The sequence below is a fragment of the Mauremys reevesii genome, linkage group 5 (genome assembly GCF_016161935.1).
Source record: "Mauremys reevesii isolate NIE-2019 linkage group 5, ASM1616193v1, whole genome shotgun sequence".
Taxonomy (NCBI): domain Eukaryota; kingdom Metazoa; phylum Chordata; order Testudines; family Geoemydidae; genus Mauremys; species Mauremys reevesii.
In genome coordinates this window covers 42849023-42867532 of record NC_052627.1, presented here as the reverse complement: position 1 = coordinate 42867532, position 18510 = coordinate 42849023, and the positions used below count along the sequence as shown (strand labels likewise).

Genomic DNA, 18510 nt, shown 5'->3' with positions numbered 1-18510 from the left:
AAAAGGAAATCATGCTTCACCAATCTATTAGAATTATTTGAGAGGGTCAAAAAAGTACATGGGAAAGGTAATCCAATGGAAATAGTGTACCTGGATTTTCAGAAAACCTTTCAGAGTGTCTGACTCCAAAGGCTTGAAAGCAAAGTAAGCAGTCAGAAGCTAAGAGGGAAGGACCTCTCATGGATCAGTAACTAGTTAAAAGATAGTAGGAATAAGTGGTCAGTGGAGCGAGGTAAACAGAGGGGTTTCACAAGGATCTGTACTGGGACCAGTGCTCTTCAACATATTCATAAATGATCTGGAAAAGTGGGTAAACAGTGAGGTGGCAAAATTGGCAGATACAAAATTACTCAAGATAAGTCCAAAGATGACTGGGAAAAGCTAGAGGGGGATCTCACAAAACTGGGTGTCTGGGCAGGAAAATGGCAGATGAAATTCAGTGTTAAGTGCGAAGTAATGCATATTGCAAAACATGCCAACTCTATATACAAAATGATGGATTCTAGATTAGCTGTTACCTCTCAAGAAAGAGATCTTGGAGTCATCATGGATAGTTTTCTGAAAACATCTGTTCAATGTGCATCAGTCAAAAAAGCTAATAAAATGTTATGAACCATTAGGAAAGGGATAGATAATAAGACCAAAAATATCATAATGCTGCTATATGAATCCATGGCATGCCCATACCTTGAAGACTGTGCAGTACTGGTTGCCCAATCTCAAAAAGGATATATGGGAAAAAGTAATATCTGGGGAAAAAGTACAGAAAAGGATAACAAAATTGATTAGGGGTATGGAATAGCTTCCCTATGAAGAGAGATTAAAAGGACTGGGCCACTTCATCTTAGGAAAAAAAGAGATGAGTAATGGGGAGATAAAACTGAGGTCTATAAAATCATGAAGGGTGTGGAGAAAGTGAACTAGGAAGTGTTATTTATCCCTTCACATAACTCAGGAACAAGGAAGGGGTCACCCAGTGCAATAGGCAGCAGTTTAAAACAAACATGAGGAATTACTTCTTCAAACACACAGTGAAACTGTGGACCTTGTTTCCAGGGGATATTGTGAAGTCCAAAAGTATAACTGGGTTCAAAAAAGAATTAGATAAATTCCTGGAGTCCAGGTCCATCAGGGGCTATTAGGCTATTATGGTCAGGGATGCAACCTCATGCTTTGAGTGTCCCTAAACCTCTGACTGCCAGAAGCTGAGATTGGATGACAGGGGATGGATCTCTTAATAATTGCCCTGTTCTGTTCATTCCCTCTGAAGCATATGCCACTGGCCACTGTTGAAAGACAGGATACTTGACTAGGTGACCCATTGATTTGACCCAGTATGACCATTCCTGTGTTCTTATGTATTGTGCTTTCCTTCAGGCTAACTGGAAATTTGGCATATCTCTGAATAAGTTAAATATTGTCATTTAACTTATTTGTAGTTTTTGCCTACAACAGATGTAGCAGTGGGATTTTACCAGTGCAAAAACAAAATAATTGCTGAGAGAAACCTCAAAGCCACAATTATACCCATAGCTAAAATAAATGCATACGGAGAGATTTCCCCCCAATGGCCTACAGTCCACAAGAAATTACAAACCTTGCTTTGTTTTATAGCTATATTGCATGTATGTTGAGGGAGTTGTATACCAGCAGCCAAACACAAAGTTTTGCTTTGTAACTTTAGCTGGTATGTGCTTAGTGATTTTCGGGGCTAGCTCCACTAAGGGAATTTAAGCTTAGCATTTCAATAGCCAAGTTTAGGCACCTTACTGCCTAGTGGAATCCTTAGTCCTAAATTAGCTTCCTCAGATATGGAAAGTGTTCGACACCTAAGGCCTTGGCTACACTTGCAAATTTGCAGCGTTGCAGCAGGGTGTGAAAACACACCCTCTCCAGCGCTGCAAATTGCGGCGCTGCAAAGCACCAGTGTGGTCAAAGCCCCAGCGCTGGGAGTGCGGCTCCCAGCGCTGTACGTTATTCCCCACAGGGAGGTGGAGTACGGACAGCGCTGGGAGAGCTCTCTCCCAGCGCTGGGGCTTTGACTACATTTAGCGCTTCAAAGCGCTGCCGCGGCAGCGCTTTGAAGTGCAAGTGTAGCCAAAGCCTAAGAGTGGGATTCACAAAAGCCAGCAAGCTGAGCAGAGGAGAATCTAAGTGAGCCAGTAGGAAATGATGAGGAGAGTCAAAAGTTGCTGAGTGCCTAACTCTGCACAAGATTCCCAGCTGTGAACCCTCCCCTGTGTTTAGACACCTAACCCAAATCCACTGTTCCATGTTGTATAAATAATTAAATACTCATTGGGCTAGGAAAAGTGAGACTACCCTAACTACTGGCTATAGAGTCATTCACTTAGAATGTGGGAGACCCAAATTCAAGTCCCTGTTCCGATGAATATTAATTATTTGTACAAAGTACAATAAGTTCAACAGGACAGATTGTGAGAGACCCACCACAGAATACCCTATAACTAGGTTTGGTGGGATTAGATTTTTATCTAAATGTTGATATCATTGCACACATACAAACTGATGGAAAAATATTTCCATAGATGATCAAAATTTACAAATAGCAAAGAAAGAAAAATGCTACTTGAGAATTTAAAGTTTGAATTAAGGATACTTATTTTGTATATTTTGACCTGTGATGTTGAAAATGTGTTTCAAAAAGTTAAAAATTTTATAATCATTGAATCTCAACATCTGCTGTCATTAAATAATAGTGTCTGATCCTCCATAATTCTGTGCAACTAATTGCAGAGGGGGCCGAGGGGACTTAAAAGCAGATATCTGACATTATTTTAAAAATTAAAAAATGAAACTCTGCCAGGTGTAGTAAGATGAGGCCCTGAAATATAAACTCTTGTGTCAGAGGCCTACCCTGAGGCCTGAAGCCTGAACCAAAGTACTTCCAGGCATTGTTAAGCAAAAGCTGGGCTGCAAGCCGGAGGCAGGCCTCACTCACAGAAGTTGGCGAGAAGAGGGTTGTTAGAAGAAGGTGCATTCATACATATAAGTGCTAACAAGAGGAACTTGTGCCAAGATGGCACCTGGACAGCCCGATACAAGGACACTCAATAGACATAACAAGGAACAGGCAAGTGCATCTTAAAGACAGGACAGCATGTTTGTCTGGAACAACATGATCAGAGGGGAGACAGCACCCTAATGAGCCAAGGGGCTGTACCTCAGTAGGGATGGGTAATCTGTCCTCTAACTATAAAAGTAGGTCCCGGAGTGCACATGTTTGTCCAGCCTAGGGGGCAGTGGAGTGTCCTGCCACTGACTGAGCTGTGTCCATTGCCGGGGGCACATATTCGTAGCATATCCTGTAGAGTCTATAGGAAACTATTACTGTGCTTCGTTTGACAATAAACCTGGCTTGGGTTCCTTCATACCTTATTAGAGTCAGTGGTCTTTGGGGGTTCTCTCGGGGTTTGCTGTGTCAGCAACCTGCGCAGAGCCGGAGCAGCACACAGAGGGAACACGCACACAGCCGACTGCTATCATCATAGAACAAGAGCAGAGCACCACACCAGTAGCTACTGACAACACCAGGCTTACCTATAACCCAGTTGTTTAGAGACTTTCTTGAGAGGTAGAAGGCAGACACGAATGGATTTGAACCCTACGTCCTCAGTGAGGTCTCTAACCACTGGGATTAAAGTTTTTTGGTGGTTCGGGTTCTGTAGTTTCCCCATCAGAGTGTTGCTTTTTTAAGAATTCTGAAAGCATGCTCCACACCTCGTCCCTCTCAGATTTTGGAAGGCACTTCAGATTCTTAAACCTTGGGTTGCGTTCTATAGCTATCTTTAGAAATCTCACATTGGTACCTTCTTTGCGTATTGTCAAATCTGCAGTGAAATGTTCTTAAAATAAACAACACGTGCTGGGTTATCATCCAAGATCACTATAACATGAAATATATGGCAGAATGTGGGTAAAACAGAGCAGGGGACATACAATTCTCCCCCAAGGAGTTCAGTCACTAATTTAATTAACAATTTTTTTTTAATGAGCGTTGTCATCATGGAAGCATGCCCTCTGGAATGGTGGCCAAAGCATGAAGGGGCATATCAGTGTTTAGCATATTTGGCACGTAAATAGCTTGCAATGCCAGCTACAAAAGTGCCATGCAAATGCCTGTTCTCACTTTCAGGTGACATTGTAAATAAGAAAAAGGCAGCATTATCTCCTGTAAATGTAAGCAAACTTGTTTGTCTTAGCAATTGTCTGAACAAGAAGTAGGACTGAGTGGACTTGTAGGCTTTGAAGTTTTACATTGTTTTGGTTTTGAGTGCAGTTATGTAACTCAAAAGCAGGGGGGGAGGGATAGCTCAGTGGTTTGAGCATTGGCCTGCTAAACCCAGGGTTGTGAGTTCAATCCTTGAGGGGGCTACTCAGGGATCTGGGGCAAAAATTGGTCCTGCTAGTGAAGGTAGGGGGCTGGACTTGATGACCTTTCAAGGTTCCTTCCAGTTCTAGGAGATTGGTATATCTCCAATTATATAAAAACAAAAAAATCTACATTTGTAAGTTGCACTTTCATGATAGAGATTACATTACAGTACTTGTATGAGGTGAATTGAAAAATACTATTTTTTAAAATGAAAATATTTGTAATAAAAATAATATACACTTGGATTTCAATTACAACACAGAATACAATCTATATTAAAATGTAGAAAAACATCCAAAATATGTAATAAATTTCAATTGTATTCTATTGTTTAACAGTGCAATTAAAACTGATTAATAGTGATTGATTTTTTTGAGTTAATCACATACTTTAACTGCAATTAATCAACAGCCCTAATAATTATATATATTTGCACACTAGATTTTGAGAAGTTGTATTAATTCTGCATTGAATTAATGAATTTTCAATATGCACTTAATTTTTTTCAAACGCATAAGTTATATAGAAGTGAAAATGAATAGTTTCTGAAATCTGAGTATTGCATTCATTAATGTTCTCTGAAAGTTCAGCCACCATCTTACAGCACCTCTGTGTTGAAAGTGTGTGTGTGTATGAGTGAAATGTCTAGGGATCATATTTTTCCACTGCCAAAACTCTTCTTAGGTTGCTTTTGTACAATTATACATTTTCTTTCTTCCAGACATATTACTGTGTCCGCATTGACCTGAAACAAGAAGGGATGAAGAATCACAATTCATTCCTCTTGAAAAACAGAATAAATTGTTAAAGCCTGTTTTTCAGGCATTTTTTCACTGTGAATAGCTGTCTGATTGAAGAATCTGTTGCATAGAGTCTGAGGTCATCACACTGATAGAACAGGAGGTTAGCAAGTGGTTTGTAAACTCATTTGAAAAGAGAGGGTAATAAATGGTTCCTTTACTACTTACTCTTCTCCTGCTGTGCTCCTTTGACCTTGGAGGACTGGTTGCATCTCATACTGTAATTCATCACTTTTTTTCTGGTGAAATTTAAATTAGGTTAAGATTCAGAAATAAAATAATGTTTATCAAACAAAATAAGTGAAGACTTCCCTCCAAACATGAAACTTGATCATTCTATTTAGTTGTGTTCACAATAAATGAATATTAAAATGGAAACCATAATAAACCCAGATACACTTCATACTGTGTCTTGAAAAGATCACTTGCATTTTTTTTTAATGTAGCTTGGCATTAGAATGAGGTTTTTTATCACTTAAAAATTGGAGCTATCACTATCAATTAATTTCAAATATGGCACATTACTTTGAAGTGTAAAACTAACTTCACACAGAGAACTACATGAAAAGAAAATTTGTTTTGATAGAAAAAGATCCAGTGGAAAAAAATTCATCCACCAATGAAACATACATAAATAACTGACAGGGGAGAGGCAGTATTCTGGGACAGAGGCAGTAGAATATGTGTAGCTGTCTTCTTTCTCCGGGGGCTTGGCATCCCTTAAAGCAATAATTTTCATCTTCTGGCTACTTTCATTTTCTTTTCTGTAAATTGGTAGCTGTTTAATGCTTCCAACATATTCAAAAGTTATTTATTTGGAAGTAACATTTGGGCAACTAAATGCTTCTGAAAGGGCAGCTGAGTTTTTGGAGGATAGGAAGGGTTAAATAAGTTGTTCCACATAGTTGCTGGGAATCTAAAAAAAGGTAGGGGAGAATTAAAAGTTAATTTAATGTTAAATACACTGAAAGTATGAGAGAAAAAGGTGTGTACTGTATAATCTTGTACTTCTTGCTTTTCCTTAGGAGTATTTTTGGTAGTGCAGTGCACTATCACACATTGAAATCTGGTGGAACATGCTACCACACTGTGCAGGAACTGATGCTTCTTTCACAGCCTCTCTTTTTACTCTTTTTCTCATCCCTCTCTTCCCCCAGCCATACCTTCCCAAGAGGAAAACCACTTCAGTACTACCAAGGGAGAACCTTCACATCTGAAAAGAGGGCAGTATTTCCCCATTAGTAGGCAGGAGTTTGCTATACTTTAATTTGACCACATGGCAACTAATCATAAAATTTTAGTTAAAATGTTTAAAAGTTAAATTAATTTAGTAAAACAAATTAAAAGATCTACCTTTTTAAAACTGGACTTGTAATAGTAATGACTTATTTACCTTGGGGATGTACCAAAAGAGCTAACCTACAAAAATATGTAAACATCTAATTGATCTCGGTACTTGCATGATCCTATCCCATCACAGTGATATCTCAGCATCCTATTCAGATTTTTTTTACTGTAAAACTGAATTGTCAAAAGACCTCTGGGTAAAATTTTCAAAAGCAGTTTAGGCACTTCAGTGCTTAAGTTCTGTTGATAATCAATGGATCTGAAGCTCCTACATCATTCAGGTGCTATGGAAATTTTTACACTATGTTTTTCTGATGTAGAATGGAAGTGCTGAATAAATAGTTACATTCTAGCAAATATGAAGCATAGTTTGTGTACTATTGACTATAAACAAATACACATAAATGCAAAGTTAGACTGTATTTTAAAGCAGAGTATACTTTTTTTTAATAATGCTACTCAGTATGAGAACAATGTTAAATACATTTAAATCAGGTTGTCATAGATGTTTTTAGAGTATTTATTATTTACAGTATGTTTAGGCTTGAATGCTACAGTTGGACCCACTAATGTGGACCCTTGCACACTCAGGAATCATTGTTGTGAATTCAGTTGCACAACCTTGGGATCTTTGCCACTTGAGTAGGAATGAAAAAACTACAGTTTCATTATCCCAAGGATTTGCACCACCAAAATGACTATAGCACACCTGCATTAAATTATTTTCAGTCTTGACAGCATGAAATACAAATATAGAATCAGGGTTCTCTATAAAACTAAACTTTTTGTAAAGTATATAACACTGACAACTTTGAAGGCTCAGGTATGCTTTTTTTTCTTATTTGAGACTTTTCACCATCATCACTAACTAGTAGTTTGTGATAAATAGTACTTAATGTTAGTTGATACACAATGTTAGTGAACTTTATAAACTTTGAACAGAAAAAATCTTCTAGTTTGTAAGCTAAAATTCTTCTAAGGGTTCTTGGAGAATGTATATGCTTTTCATAAAATTGTAATGTACTGATGTTGCCAGAAAACTAGGACGGCTTAATCAAGATGAACATCACTAATTGATCAGATTGCTTTTATTTAATAAAAACCTTAGTCTACCTCAGTATATTCTCTATTAAAAGTAACCATCTAAAATGCTTTCCTCAGATAGTTTTAAAAATGGTAGTGTACTTTTAAAAGGTTGTCACTTTGACATGAATGACTATTACAGTAACTGGTGTGTTGCCCAATATATTTAGAATATTGATTTTTTTTGTTTAATAATTCTTACAGGTGCATTCTGCTTCCTCTTTTGGGGATGAAGCCCCCCCAGCAGAGCCTCTTTCTGCTTGTAGATTCGATTGATGAGGGTTGTAATGTTGCAGAAGGTGAACAGACTTCTACAGGCATATCTGGAACTATTGCAGAGCTTTTAGCTGATCACTACGAGTTCTTCCCTCCATGGTTACTCCTCCTCTGCTCTGCTCGCAAGCAGAGTAAAACTGTTACAAAAATGTTTACAGGTGAGTACAAGCAATTGTGAATTATTAGCTACCTATGCGCTGTAACAAACATAATTTTACAGGAATCTTACTGATGGTTGAAAGTGCAAAGTATACATTTTAATTGCTCTAAATTTGTTGCCAAAGAGTTAAAAACCTTGACAATCCTAAACATATATTTCTATTTTGGGGTTTTCTATAGTGCTGATCACTAGTTAATATATAGTAAATGGTAAATTAGATCTGCCAGGTAAGGTTGGCACAGAGCTTTCTTTCTTCTTTTCTGGTCTTAAAAAGCTATGGCATGATTTTGCAAGTGTGACATGTATAGTATATGCCCCCCCATATACCTTCCCCTACACACACAGACTTCAAGAGTCTCAGAGATTTTTTTCATCTAACATCAAGATGTCATCTTATTTGAGAAAGCAGGAACTAAACTGTGCAATCTAAGTGCATGGGTTTAACTGAATGCAGAATTAGGCCTTGGGAGTGTATTTCTTGGCAAAGGTTATCCAGTAAAGAATCTCCTACAACTTGTTCATCCAGTCCTTGCTGTGTCATAAGACCCTTTCATCAGTGTGATGCTATTGTTACTGGGAGTTTCTTGAAGTTTAATAAAGGGAAGCACCAAGACTGCGTTCCAGGCCTGCGTGTAAAGCCCGTGTGTGTTTAAGGCAACAATTGGAATGAAAATGTGATTATGGAATATAGCCCCAAATCTCTGATAGGCTTACTAGTTTTCACAGTCGCCAAGGGACAATGTGGTAACTGCATTTTGAAATCAAGTATTGTATTAATCAGTGGCTGTCATGAAAATGGTATTTGGGAGAATATGAGAACTAAAATTAAGAGAAACTTTGGGTGTCTTCTTAGAGTTTCTTTGGGTGTGTGCATGGGAATAGTTTTTCAAACCATGGCTGCTTAGATATTTAGCCATTGTCAAAAAAGCAGAGAAAAACTACCTTCAGAGCAATTTTATTTCCATTCTTTTGAATCACATCATGTTGCAGATTAGTCCTGAAAAATTGCTGTTCTGTTGTCTTCAGAGTATATTTCCAGATGGAGTTCCTGACAAGAAAAATCAGCAGAACTAACGTATAAGCTTTGAAATAAATTTCATTTGAATGAATTAGCTTCTCATTTCCTCAGAGGGTGATTTGATGAATAACATAATAAGGAAGTTAGCTTGAAATGTTGCAACTCTGTGTGAACCATTAAAATCTTTTCTTCTCTGGCATCTCTGGCTATTGCATATAGCCAGAGAGAGGGAAACCCAACATAACTGAACACTTGAAATGAATTTGAGTATATTTGGAGAAGGTTGTATCTCCACCAGAGTAGAATATTATAACTCTTGGTAAATTGTCCAGTTTGTCAGTAGTTAGAGGAGTTGTTATACTCACTGCAGCACTCAATGTTCATATAGAGACTGGTGTGGGCAGGAGGGGTATGGTAGTACCAACTAGATTGAATTTATGGTCATAATGAACTAATCCAGTTCCTCTTGTTTGTTACTCTAGCGTTGGATTATAGGCAGTTAAAGAATTTCGTTCCTTGATTAATTTTGTTTTCAGGATCTCGATTTAGTGCTAAATGAATGCTTATATCTTCCATCTTTTTACCCTCCTCTTTTGTTATTAATGTAATGCCTTCCTAACTATTCTAGTCAGTCTGGTCCCAAGGAAAATGTTTCCCCTACTAATGAGGTGGAAGCCATCTAAATTATACAGTTCCCTCTTCCCATAGAAGGTGGACCAATGTTTCACAAAACCAGTGGATGTTGGAGATCTGTGTGCAAGCTTGATTTTCATACAGGTATAGCCAAGCTGCCATTTATAGTTGTGTCCTGTGCATCTCTCCATTCCCTTGGACCAGCTGGCTCTTGAGAGGTATCTTCCACAGTTGTCATGTTGAGGACATGCTATTGATTGGAAACTTCTAGCTGTGTGGCATTCCTCCTGGTTCTTCTTTCTCTGGTGGCCATTGCCTGCTCTTTTTTGTCCATCTCCATCCACGTAGAATGCTGCCATGACCTTTTGCCTCTGATGGTTACAAACTACCAGGACTCCTCTCTGTCTCACCTATTCCTTTTTCCCTTGAACCTGGTATACTGATATTTCCCAAACCTGGCTGTTTAGGAAGTCCTCAGCTTCTCTGATTCTCAGTAGCATCTTTACTTGCCTCTCCAATCCAAGAAACTTTTTCTCCAGCACAACCACCAGCTTGTACTTCATGAACAGGAAGTCCAAAAACCTACATGGGGAACAAATATTTTAATAGTAGGCTCTTCTTCAGGTGTTGAGAAGGGTACTCTGAGCATCACAACAAAATGCCAGCTGGAACAGATTGTTTAGCTGGGAGTACCTTGTTCCCAGGTCTGAAAAAGATCTCTGTGTGGCTCAAAAGCTTGTCTCACTCACTAACTGAAGTTGGTCCAATAAAAGATATTACCTCGCCCATCTTGTCTCTCTGGCTCCATAGGTTATTTAAACACTCTCACTCACCTTTTCTTCAGAATTTCAATCAATTCTTCTGACTTCGTGTAATATTTTAACTGAGTATCTAGGAAACTGAAATGTCACATGATATGTTTTCACTTTCTTACAGGCTTTCTGTCTTGGAAAACATTTTCTGAGATGTTTCAGAGTAGCAGCCGTGTTAGTCTGTATCCGCAAAAAGAACAGGAGTACTTGTGGCACCGTAGAGACTAACAAATTTATTTCAGCATGAGCTTTCGTGAGCTACAGCTCACTTTTTCGGATGCATAGAATGGAACACACAGACAGGAGATATTTATACATACAGAGAACATGAAAAGGTGGAAGTATGCATACCAACAGGAAGAGTCTAATCAATTGAGATGAGCTATCATCAGCAGGAGAAAAAAAAACTTTTGAAGTGATAATTAAGATGACCCATAGAAGGTGTGAGGAGAACTTAACATAGGGAAATAGATTCAATTAGTGTAATGACCCAACCATTCCCAGTCTCTGTTTAGGCCTGAGTTAATTGTGTCTATTAACTGGGAGCAATTTTATTTCCATTCTTTTGAATCACATCAACGCAGTCTTGGTGCTTCCCTTTATTAGACTGGGAATGGTTGGGTCATACTTCCACCTTTTCATGTTCTCTGTATGTATAAATATCCCCTGTCTGTGTGTTCCATTCTATGCATCCGAAGAAGTGAGCTGTAGCTCACGAAAGCTCATGCTGAAATAAATTTGTTAGTCTCTAAGGTGCCACAAGTACTCCTGTTCACTTTCTGAGATGTTTTTTCTAATTGTAGCACAGATCAAACTCCCTGCCTACCTTTGTAGCCTGAATTTATCTTTTGTCTCAAAGAAATAACCTAACCAGGTTGCCATACCTGCTTCTATCTGTCTTTTGTCTGTTACATTTTGTTTGCTAATTTGTTCAGTGCTCAGCTTAGTATGTTGTTTGAAATAAACAATTACCTAATGCTAATTCTTCCCCAATGGTATGATGTTTTAGAACTTTGCAGAAGATATTGTTTATCTTTCTTAGTCTTACTTAGTGTGCTTTAGTCTCTTGCAGCCTTCTCAACATTCAGGGGAAGTTGTTAACCTGTAGGTCACTCAGATAATTAAAAAAACAGTTTTGAAGTTGAGTATTCCCTTGGACATTTTTCTTTCACCTGGTCTGTGTATTGTGAATGTGTGTTTGTGCATATAGGGACAGACAAAGGTGAAACAAAAAACAATGGAACCAACCCATTTTTAATTTTGCAACATTTTGTACATTAGACTTATCCCTACATCACTTCACTAAAAATTTTACCCAGTTGGCTATCCACAAAGTGTGCATTCAAACACTCTTGTGCTGAATATATGTCCAGATTGTGTGCTTAAACCCCAACTTGTGCATGGTCATAGTAGTATTTACATGTTTAAATTGGAAATATAGTTTCTTGAGCAAGCACATTTGAAGTTTTTGACCTTAGTCTCCAACTACTAGTATTTCTGTTCTTATTTTGTTTCACAATTCTCCCACCCATGTACATGTTCTGCTCTACTCTACCTCAGAGGTAGCCCCAAGTGAGGGAGAATTAGGCCTTAGGCTATTTTATCTACCTTCAGATCTACCAAGCTAGAGTGGTGGGTTTCAGTTCCCTCTTGAGTAATAGGAAGCAACACCAATGAGAATTGATGGAATTTAGAAATTTGAACAAAGGGTTCTATCTATCTTCAACCTCACAGTAGTGATAGATGATTAAGTGGTATTGGCAATGGACTGGGGAGGTTGTGGGTGGGGATATCATCAATAAGTGGACATGGTGAATCCAGGGGAGTTGGGGACACCAAAGACTAGTGAGTAAAGGAGAGGTAGTAGATTGGTATATGGGTGTTCTGGTTAAAAAAATTTCTGGAGAAGATGCATTTGGGTTGGGGACATAGGAAGTGATCGTGGGCCTGGGGAAGTGAGGAGTGAGCAGGTGTGTGGGCAAGGGGGCCATAAGGATGCAGATGTTGGACATGAGTGGAACTTTGAGGGACATAAAGGTGTGGCAGTAGCTATGCTGAGTCATACGGGGCAAGGGAAATTGAGGGAAAATGGACTGAAGTAGAGGTTTGAGAAGTGAAAAAGAATATGGGTCCTTGGAAGAGAGGGAACACTTAGCAGATCCACATAACTGACCTGCCGTCACTTGGAGCAGTGACTCCCTTCCATGGGGAGCCAATGTCAGTTCACTGAGTGGAAAAGTCAGGGAAGAGGCAATGTTCCCCTGCCTCCTTCTCTTGTGCATGCCACCAGTAGCTTTCCTCACATGGCTGCGCACCTTTCTCATATACTCAACATTCTGCTTTTTCCCATTCATTCTCCCCACTCCCATAATGCTCATCACCTCTCATGTGCACCTCCCCTATAGTCTAATTATGAATATCTAAATACTGGGCAAGTGAATGGCAGAAGTCTTTTCCCTATACTTGCTAGGGGTTGTTAGGAATTTTTAGCATTCCTTTACAGATTCTGTAGAATGTTTTTAGGTATTTCTAATGTGCTTGGTGCTGGAATTTGCATAGACCATGAAAGGCTGAACATATTTTTTTGTTTACTTTCCAAAGCAAAAAAAGCATTTCATCTGATAAGTGCTAACGTCATTTTAAAGGAAAATATCCTCTAACTGGTAAAAATATGGTGGTTGGCCTTCTAAGAATAAACTGCTGTTTTAAACGTGGCATTTGGCAAGTAATTAATCCATGATATCTATACAAGATTCCAGGACTGTAACTGTGTGTCACTCTGAAGTCTAAAATGTCTGAGTCAGTGAGAAGCAATGAACAGCTTTTTTTTTTTGTTGAGAATATCACCAGCTTCAATCATCACTTGGATTTGCGGTCCGTTACCATCCAATTTTAAAGTTTTAGCCACGTTTGGCCTTTTTTTATGTGTGACTTTATGAACCACACCTATGCAATAGCATACGTTTTCAGCTACTTAATAGACTTAATAGCTTTAGGTACTTTAAAACAAAGCAGTTTTATTTAAAGATACTTGGCATTGAGAAGCCGATACTTACCCATATTTAAAATTTACTTTTCATAACCTTTTACTTTGCCATTTAATTTTTTAATATTTCTGCTTACAAATAAGTTGCTAACTGTTGTTTCAAAGGGCCAGCTTTTTAGGTATATATTTACTCAATTTTTGTTTTTAGACTACAGGTAGAAAACAACTATCCCTACATTTAGATCACAGTTGTGACAGTTGGAAGATAACTATAGCGTAATTATTCATGTTTTACTAGATTAAACATATTTGTTTCCAGTATTGAGATCAACACTTTTTTAAAATACAAATTGGCTTTTTGTGAACATTATTTGTTAGATAACAAACACATATTATATTCAGAATAGTGTAATGGTTTTCAGACCTTTCTGAGGTAGCAGACAAAGAAAGAATAACTTATTGTCATGGAGAGCAATTATATGAATTCAAAGAAATGTGGATCCTGTTTCTATATGTATATTGTTGAAATGGCTCAAATAATGACAGTCCCTCTCCTCCATCTCTCCCAAACTCCAGTACCATTGAGGTTCTGGGTTTTATAAATTAGAATACATAAAATCATTTAGAAATTATTAGAAAGCTTGGCATTTTAGAAAACTGACTCAAGGAGAAATCTATGGCTAGAGTTAAGAACAATAAGAACAAGTTTTTTAAATACAGTAGGACCAAAAAGAATCCTAACCATGGTATTGGCCCATAACTAGATAGAAATGGTAGAATTATCAATAATAAAGCATAAGAGGCAGAAGTGTTTAATAAATATGTCTGTTCTGTATTTGAGGGTGAAGGAACAGATGATGTATTCATATGATCTGATGATAATGAAACACTTTTTTCCATCCCAGGATGTTAAACAGCAGCTACTAAAGTTAGACATTTTAAAATCAGCTGCTTCAAATAACTTGAATTCAGAAGTGTCAAAGGAGTTAGCCAAGAAGCTCTCTAGAGCTTTGATTTTGATTTTCAGTAACTTATGGAACACTGGGGAGTTTCCACAGCTAGTGTTGTACTAATATTTTAAAAGGTAAATGGGATGACCCAGGTAGTGATAGGCCTGTTAGTCTGACATCAATCCAGGGTGAGATAATGGAATGGCTGATACAAGACTCAATAAAGAATTAAAGGAGTATAATATAATTGTTATTGCCTATTAACATGGGTTTATGGAAAATAGATTGTCTAACTTTATTTCTTTGAGATAAGTTTGGTTGATAATGGTAATGCTTTTGATGTAATAGACTTCTGTATGGCATTTGACTCGGTACCACTTAATAGTTTGCTTAAAGAATGAAAATGATACAAAATTGGCATGCCACACAGTTAATTAATTAAACATTGGCAGATAATTCTGAATATAATTGGGGAATCATCACTGAGCATGTGTTTCTAGTTGGGTCTTGCATGGATTGGTTCTTGGCCCTATACTGTTTTTAATATTTTTATTAATGACCTAAAAGAGAACATAAAATCATTACTGATAAAGTTTGCAAATGAGACAAAAATTGGGGGAATGGTAAATAATAATGAGGACAGCTCACTGATACATAGTGATCTGGATCACTTGGTAAGCTGAGCACAAGCAATCAATAATATGTTTTAATTCAGCCAAGTATAAAGTTTTACATCTAGAAAAAAAAATAATGTAAGCCAATTTACAGAATAGGGAGACTCACTTGGGAAGCAGTGATACTGAAAAAGATTTGAGGGTCATTGTGGTTAATTAGCTGACCATGAGCTCTTAGTGCAACACTGTGGCCAAAAAGGCCAATGCAATTCTTGGATGCATAAGCAGGGGAATCTCAAGTAGGTGTAGAGAGGGTTTTTAACATCTGTATGTGGCGCTGGTATAACTGCTTCTGGAATACTGTGTCTAGTTCTGGTGTCCACAATTCAAGAAGATTGGTGATACATTGGAGAGGTTTCAGAGAAGAGATGCAAGAAAGAGCAGAAGATTGGAAAGCATGTTTTATAGCTAGGGCCCTGGGAAGAATAATTTTTATTTTTTAGAAAATTTACAACAGTGTAAATGGCAAAGTATTAAATTTCATGGAATTTGAATGGAATTAATTTTACAAGTAATGCTACTAACATGAAAGAGCCAAGCAACAGAGGCTTCCCAAGATGACTCCTAGGGAAAAAAGAAACCTAAAAAGCTTGATTTATTTGGCAGGAAGATCTGTTCCTCAGCTGGTCTCCAGATGCGTATTTACAATTACCGGGCAATATTCTTAAATGACAGAGATTTGAACTGGGCAAGATGTTGCCATGCATTGAGAAGCTTCCATAAGATCAGAGGGAGGAGCTAAGATCCTTGGTATCTAAGGCGCAGTTAGTGGCCCAAACATCTCTGCAGGCTTCTCTTTCTAAAACACATCTGAATCCACCCCTTCCTCTCCACCGCTGTGGTTCATGCAAAGTTTCTGCCTCCCCTGGAATACTGCAAGATTGTGTGCTCTTCAGTTTATCCAGCATTTGGTTCAGATGTTTGGGTCATCATTAAAAAATTCTGAAGTTTATCTGAACATCTTCTGGGCTAGAAATCTAGGGAGCACAGTCTTTCTAATACATTTTCTGCTACTTCCTGGTTCTGGTTGGGTAGGATGTTGAGAATAGCCTGTCTTCCAGTATTTTAGTCTTTCCAGTTGTGATCCTGGCTAAAATTAGGAAATGAAAAGGTGCTTAGCAATTAAGGAGAATTATGGTAAAAATTATAATCAGGTTTTACTGAAGTTCAAAATTTCAACTTTTTTGTCTGACTCTTAACTACTTTGTCTATCCTACTCCTAAAATCTACTAATAAAATCGATTGTCCCTTGGGGAGCTGAGATTTCCTCTTTCAGTCATCCACATCAAAAAGAAAATTGATAAAAGCAACTGAAAGCCCATGCTATTGCACGGATGTAACTCCTAAATTCCTGTTTTTTGGTTTTTGTTTTTTTTTAAAAAAGGCTGAGAAGTAAAAAAATTAGATGGTAACAGGCCATGAATCTCAATGGTGGTTGAACCTGGTGCTGCTCTAAACAAAAAGAGCTCTCAGCCATGCTTGTAGCTGTTTTCATTGCTTCACACTTACTCAACAGCCGTTCTAGGCTTCTGAGTGATGTTTGGGGTTATGTTTGCTGATTGTGTTGTGTGGGTGGTTGTGTTGACTGGTGCCTGGGTTGTGTTGTAGTGGGAGAGTTGTGTGGATTTGTACAGGTGAGCAAATGATGGGTAGGTGCTGCAGTGAGGTGCTCTATGTGTTTGAGTTGTTGTGTTGTGTGCATTATTTTGAAGAACTGTGGCAGTTGAGCCAAGTAATTCTCCATCTGTGCAGACTTCCTCATACAACCAATAAAACTGTTGCATGCAAAATTAGCTATAGAATAAGTGTGGCAATTGCTCTGCTATCATGATGGTCTAGGACTCGTCATGGGCATAGATGCTTGCTGTCTCCTTGCTGTCTCACTGGTGTAATTTATAAAGTCAAAATGGGTGTAAACATAAAAGTTGGATGGTAATAGACCACTAATCCCACTAATGACTGAAGATGGTGATATTATGAATAAAAAGAGCCCTCATCTATGCTTCCATCGCTTGATATTGACTCTGCAGACAGTATTTTAGAGTGACACCCAATATTACCATCTTATTATGTAGATGTCAAGAGAAATTCCTTAATGAGAAGGAAATCAGTGTTATCCTACAGTTTGTGTTAGAGGTTAAAGAAGTACTTTTTAAATAGTTTTCATGTTATAGAAAAGGCTTCACAAGTAGTGGATTTCACTGTGTGAAATTATACGGTTTGATTAGAAGACATCTTTTGTCTCATATCTATATAATTGTGAAGTTTTCATACTCTTATACTAAAATTTTTAAACTTTTACTCAAAGGCTTGGAGGCTAAAACTGGGGACAGTGCCTGCCAGTGGGTAGATTTTTAATTAGCTATTTGATGTTCCCCTCCTCTTCTTGCGCTTCTCTGATTAACATTGCACAGGTTGATATCATGGAATATAATATATTAACTAACATGAAGTTCTGCATGCATTTGTAAAAACTCCCTAATATTATTTTATGCAAGCAATTAATAGTTCTTATAGGTTAGGGGAGGTAAGATGTTCTAAAGAGCCTGTGTTCTCCTTATGAAGTTTTAAGGAATAAATAAATATTTATGCAGTGACGCAGGGTTATGAAAGCAACAACATTCAAAGTTGAGGCTGCTGTAACTCATTGTCATATTTTGATATTGCAGGTGTGTCTGGTGAGAGTGTGATGGAATGTACAGTGTGCTGCACATGGTTAGGAAAAAAAGTGAAATGCGTTTTTTCAGTTTTCAGGTGGATGATATTCTATGAATCACACAGCTCCTTATGAGGAGGTTATGTGTAAAAGTTCATATAAATACCTAATTGAAATCCTTTTTAGATCAGCAGTGTAAATTATTCATAGCTAAAATATTGTATTTCTCTTTCATCATAAATATTTTAAATGCTTTCAGTTAAGTGAAAGAAAGAAAGATATATGTGTGTGTGTGTGTGTGTGTGTATATGTGTGTGTGTGTATATATATATAGAGAGAGAGATACATACACACATATATGTTTGGTTTAAATTTGTATTTAATAAAATGATTAAGATAAATGTTTGAGAGGAAAAAATAGGGTATTTAACACAATTTGTTCAGAACATATATTTGTTGTACTAAGGTTCAAAAGGGGTCCTTTCACTCTTAAAGTATCTCTATAGCAAAGATCTTTTTTTTTTTTTTTTTTTTTTTGAATGACCCCAGACCTCAGTTGGATGCCAAGAATTACATTTGTAACTGAACTGTTTACAGAGCTGCCAGGGAACTTACTAAATCAGGGAAATCCATATTGGACAGAAAATTATGAGTTGTAAGAAAAATCTGAACAATGCAAAAGCAGGGTCGTGGGACCGTAAGTTGTGTCTGCTGCTCTC

The 18510-nt window shown here is 37.6% G+C and overlaps 1 protein-coding gene across 4 annotated transcripts in view; it reads left to right on the top strand.

Moving 5' to 3' along the window:
• Positions 1-18510, top strand: part of ANKRD50 (ankyrin repeat domain 50) — a 51466-nt gene that overhangs the window by 17178 nt on the left and 15778 nt on the right. For all 4 annotated transcript variants that reach the window (XM_039541128.1, XM_039541130.1, XM_039541129.1 and 1 more), the window contains exon 3: positions 7831-8060. In XM_039541128.1, the coding sequence (XP_039397062.1) occupies positions 7831-8060 (230 nt within the window). The remainder of the gene's footprint in view (positions 1-7830; positions 8061-18510) is intronic.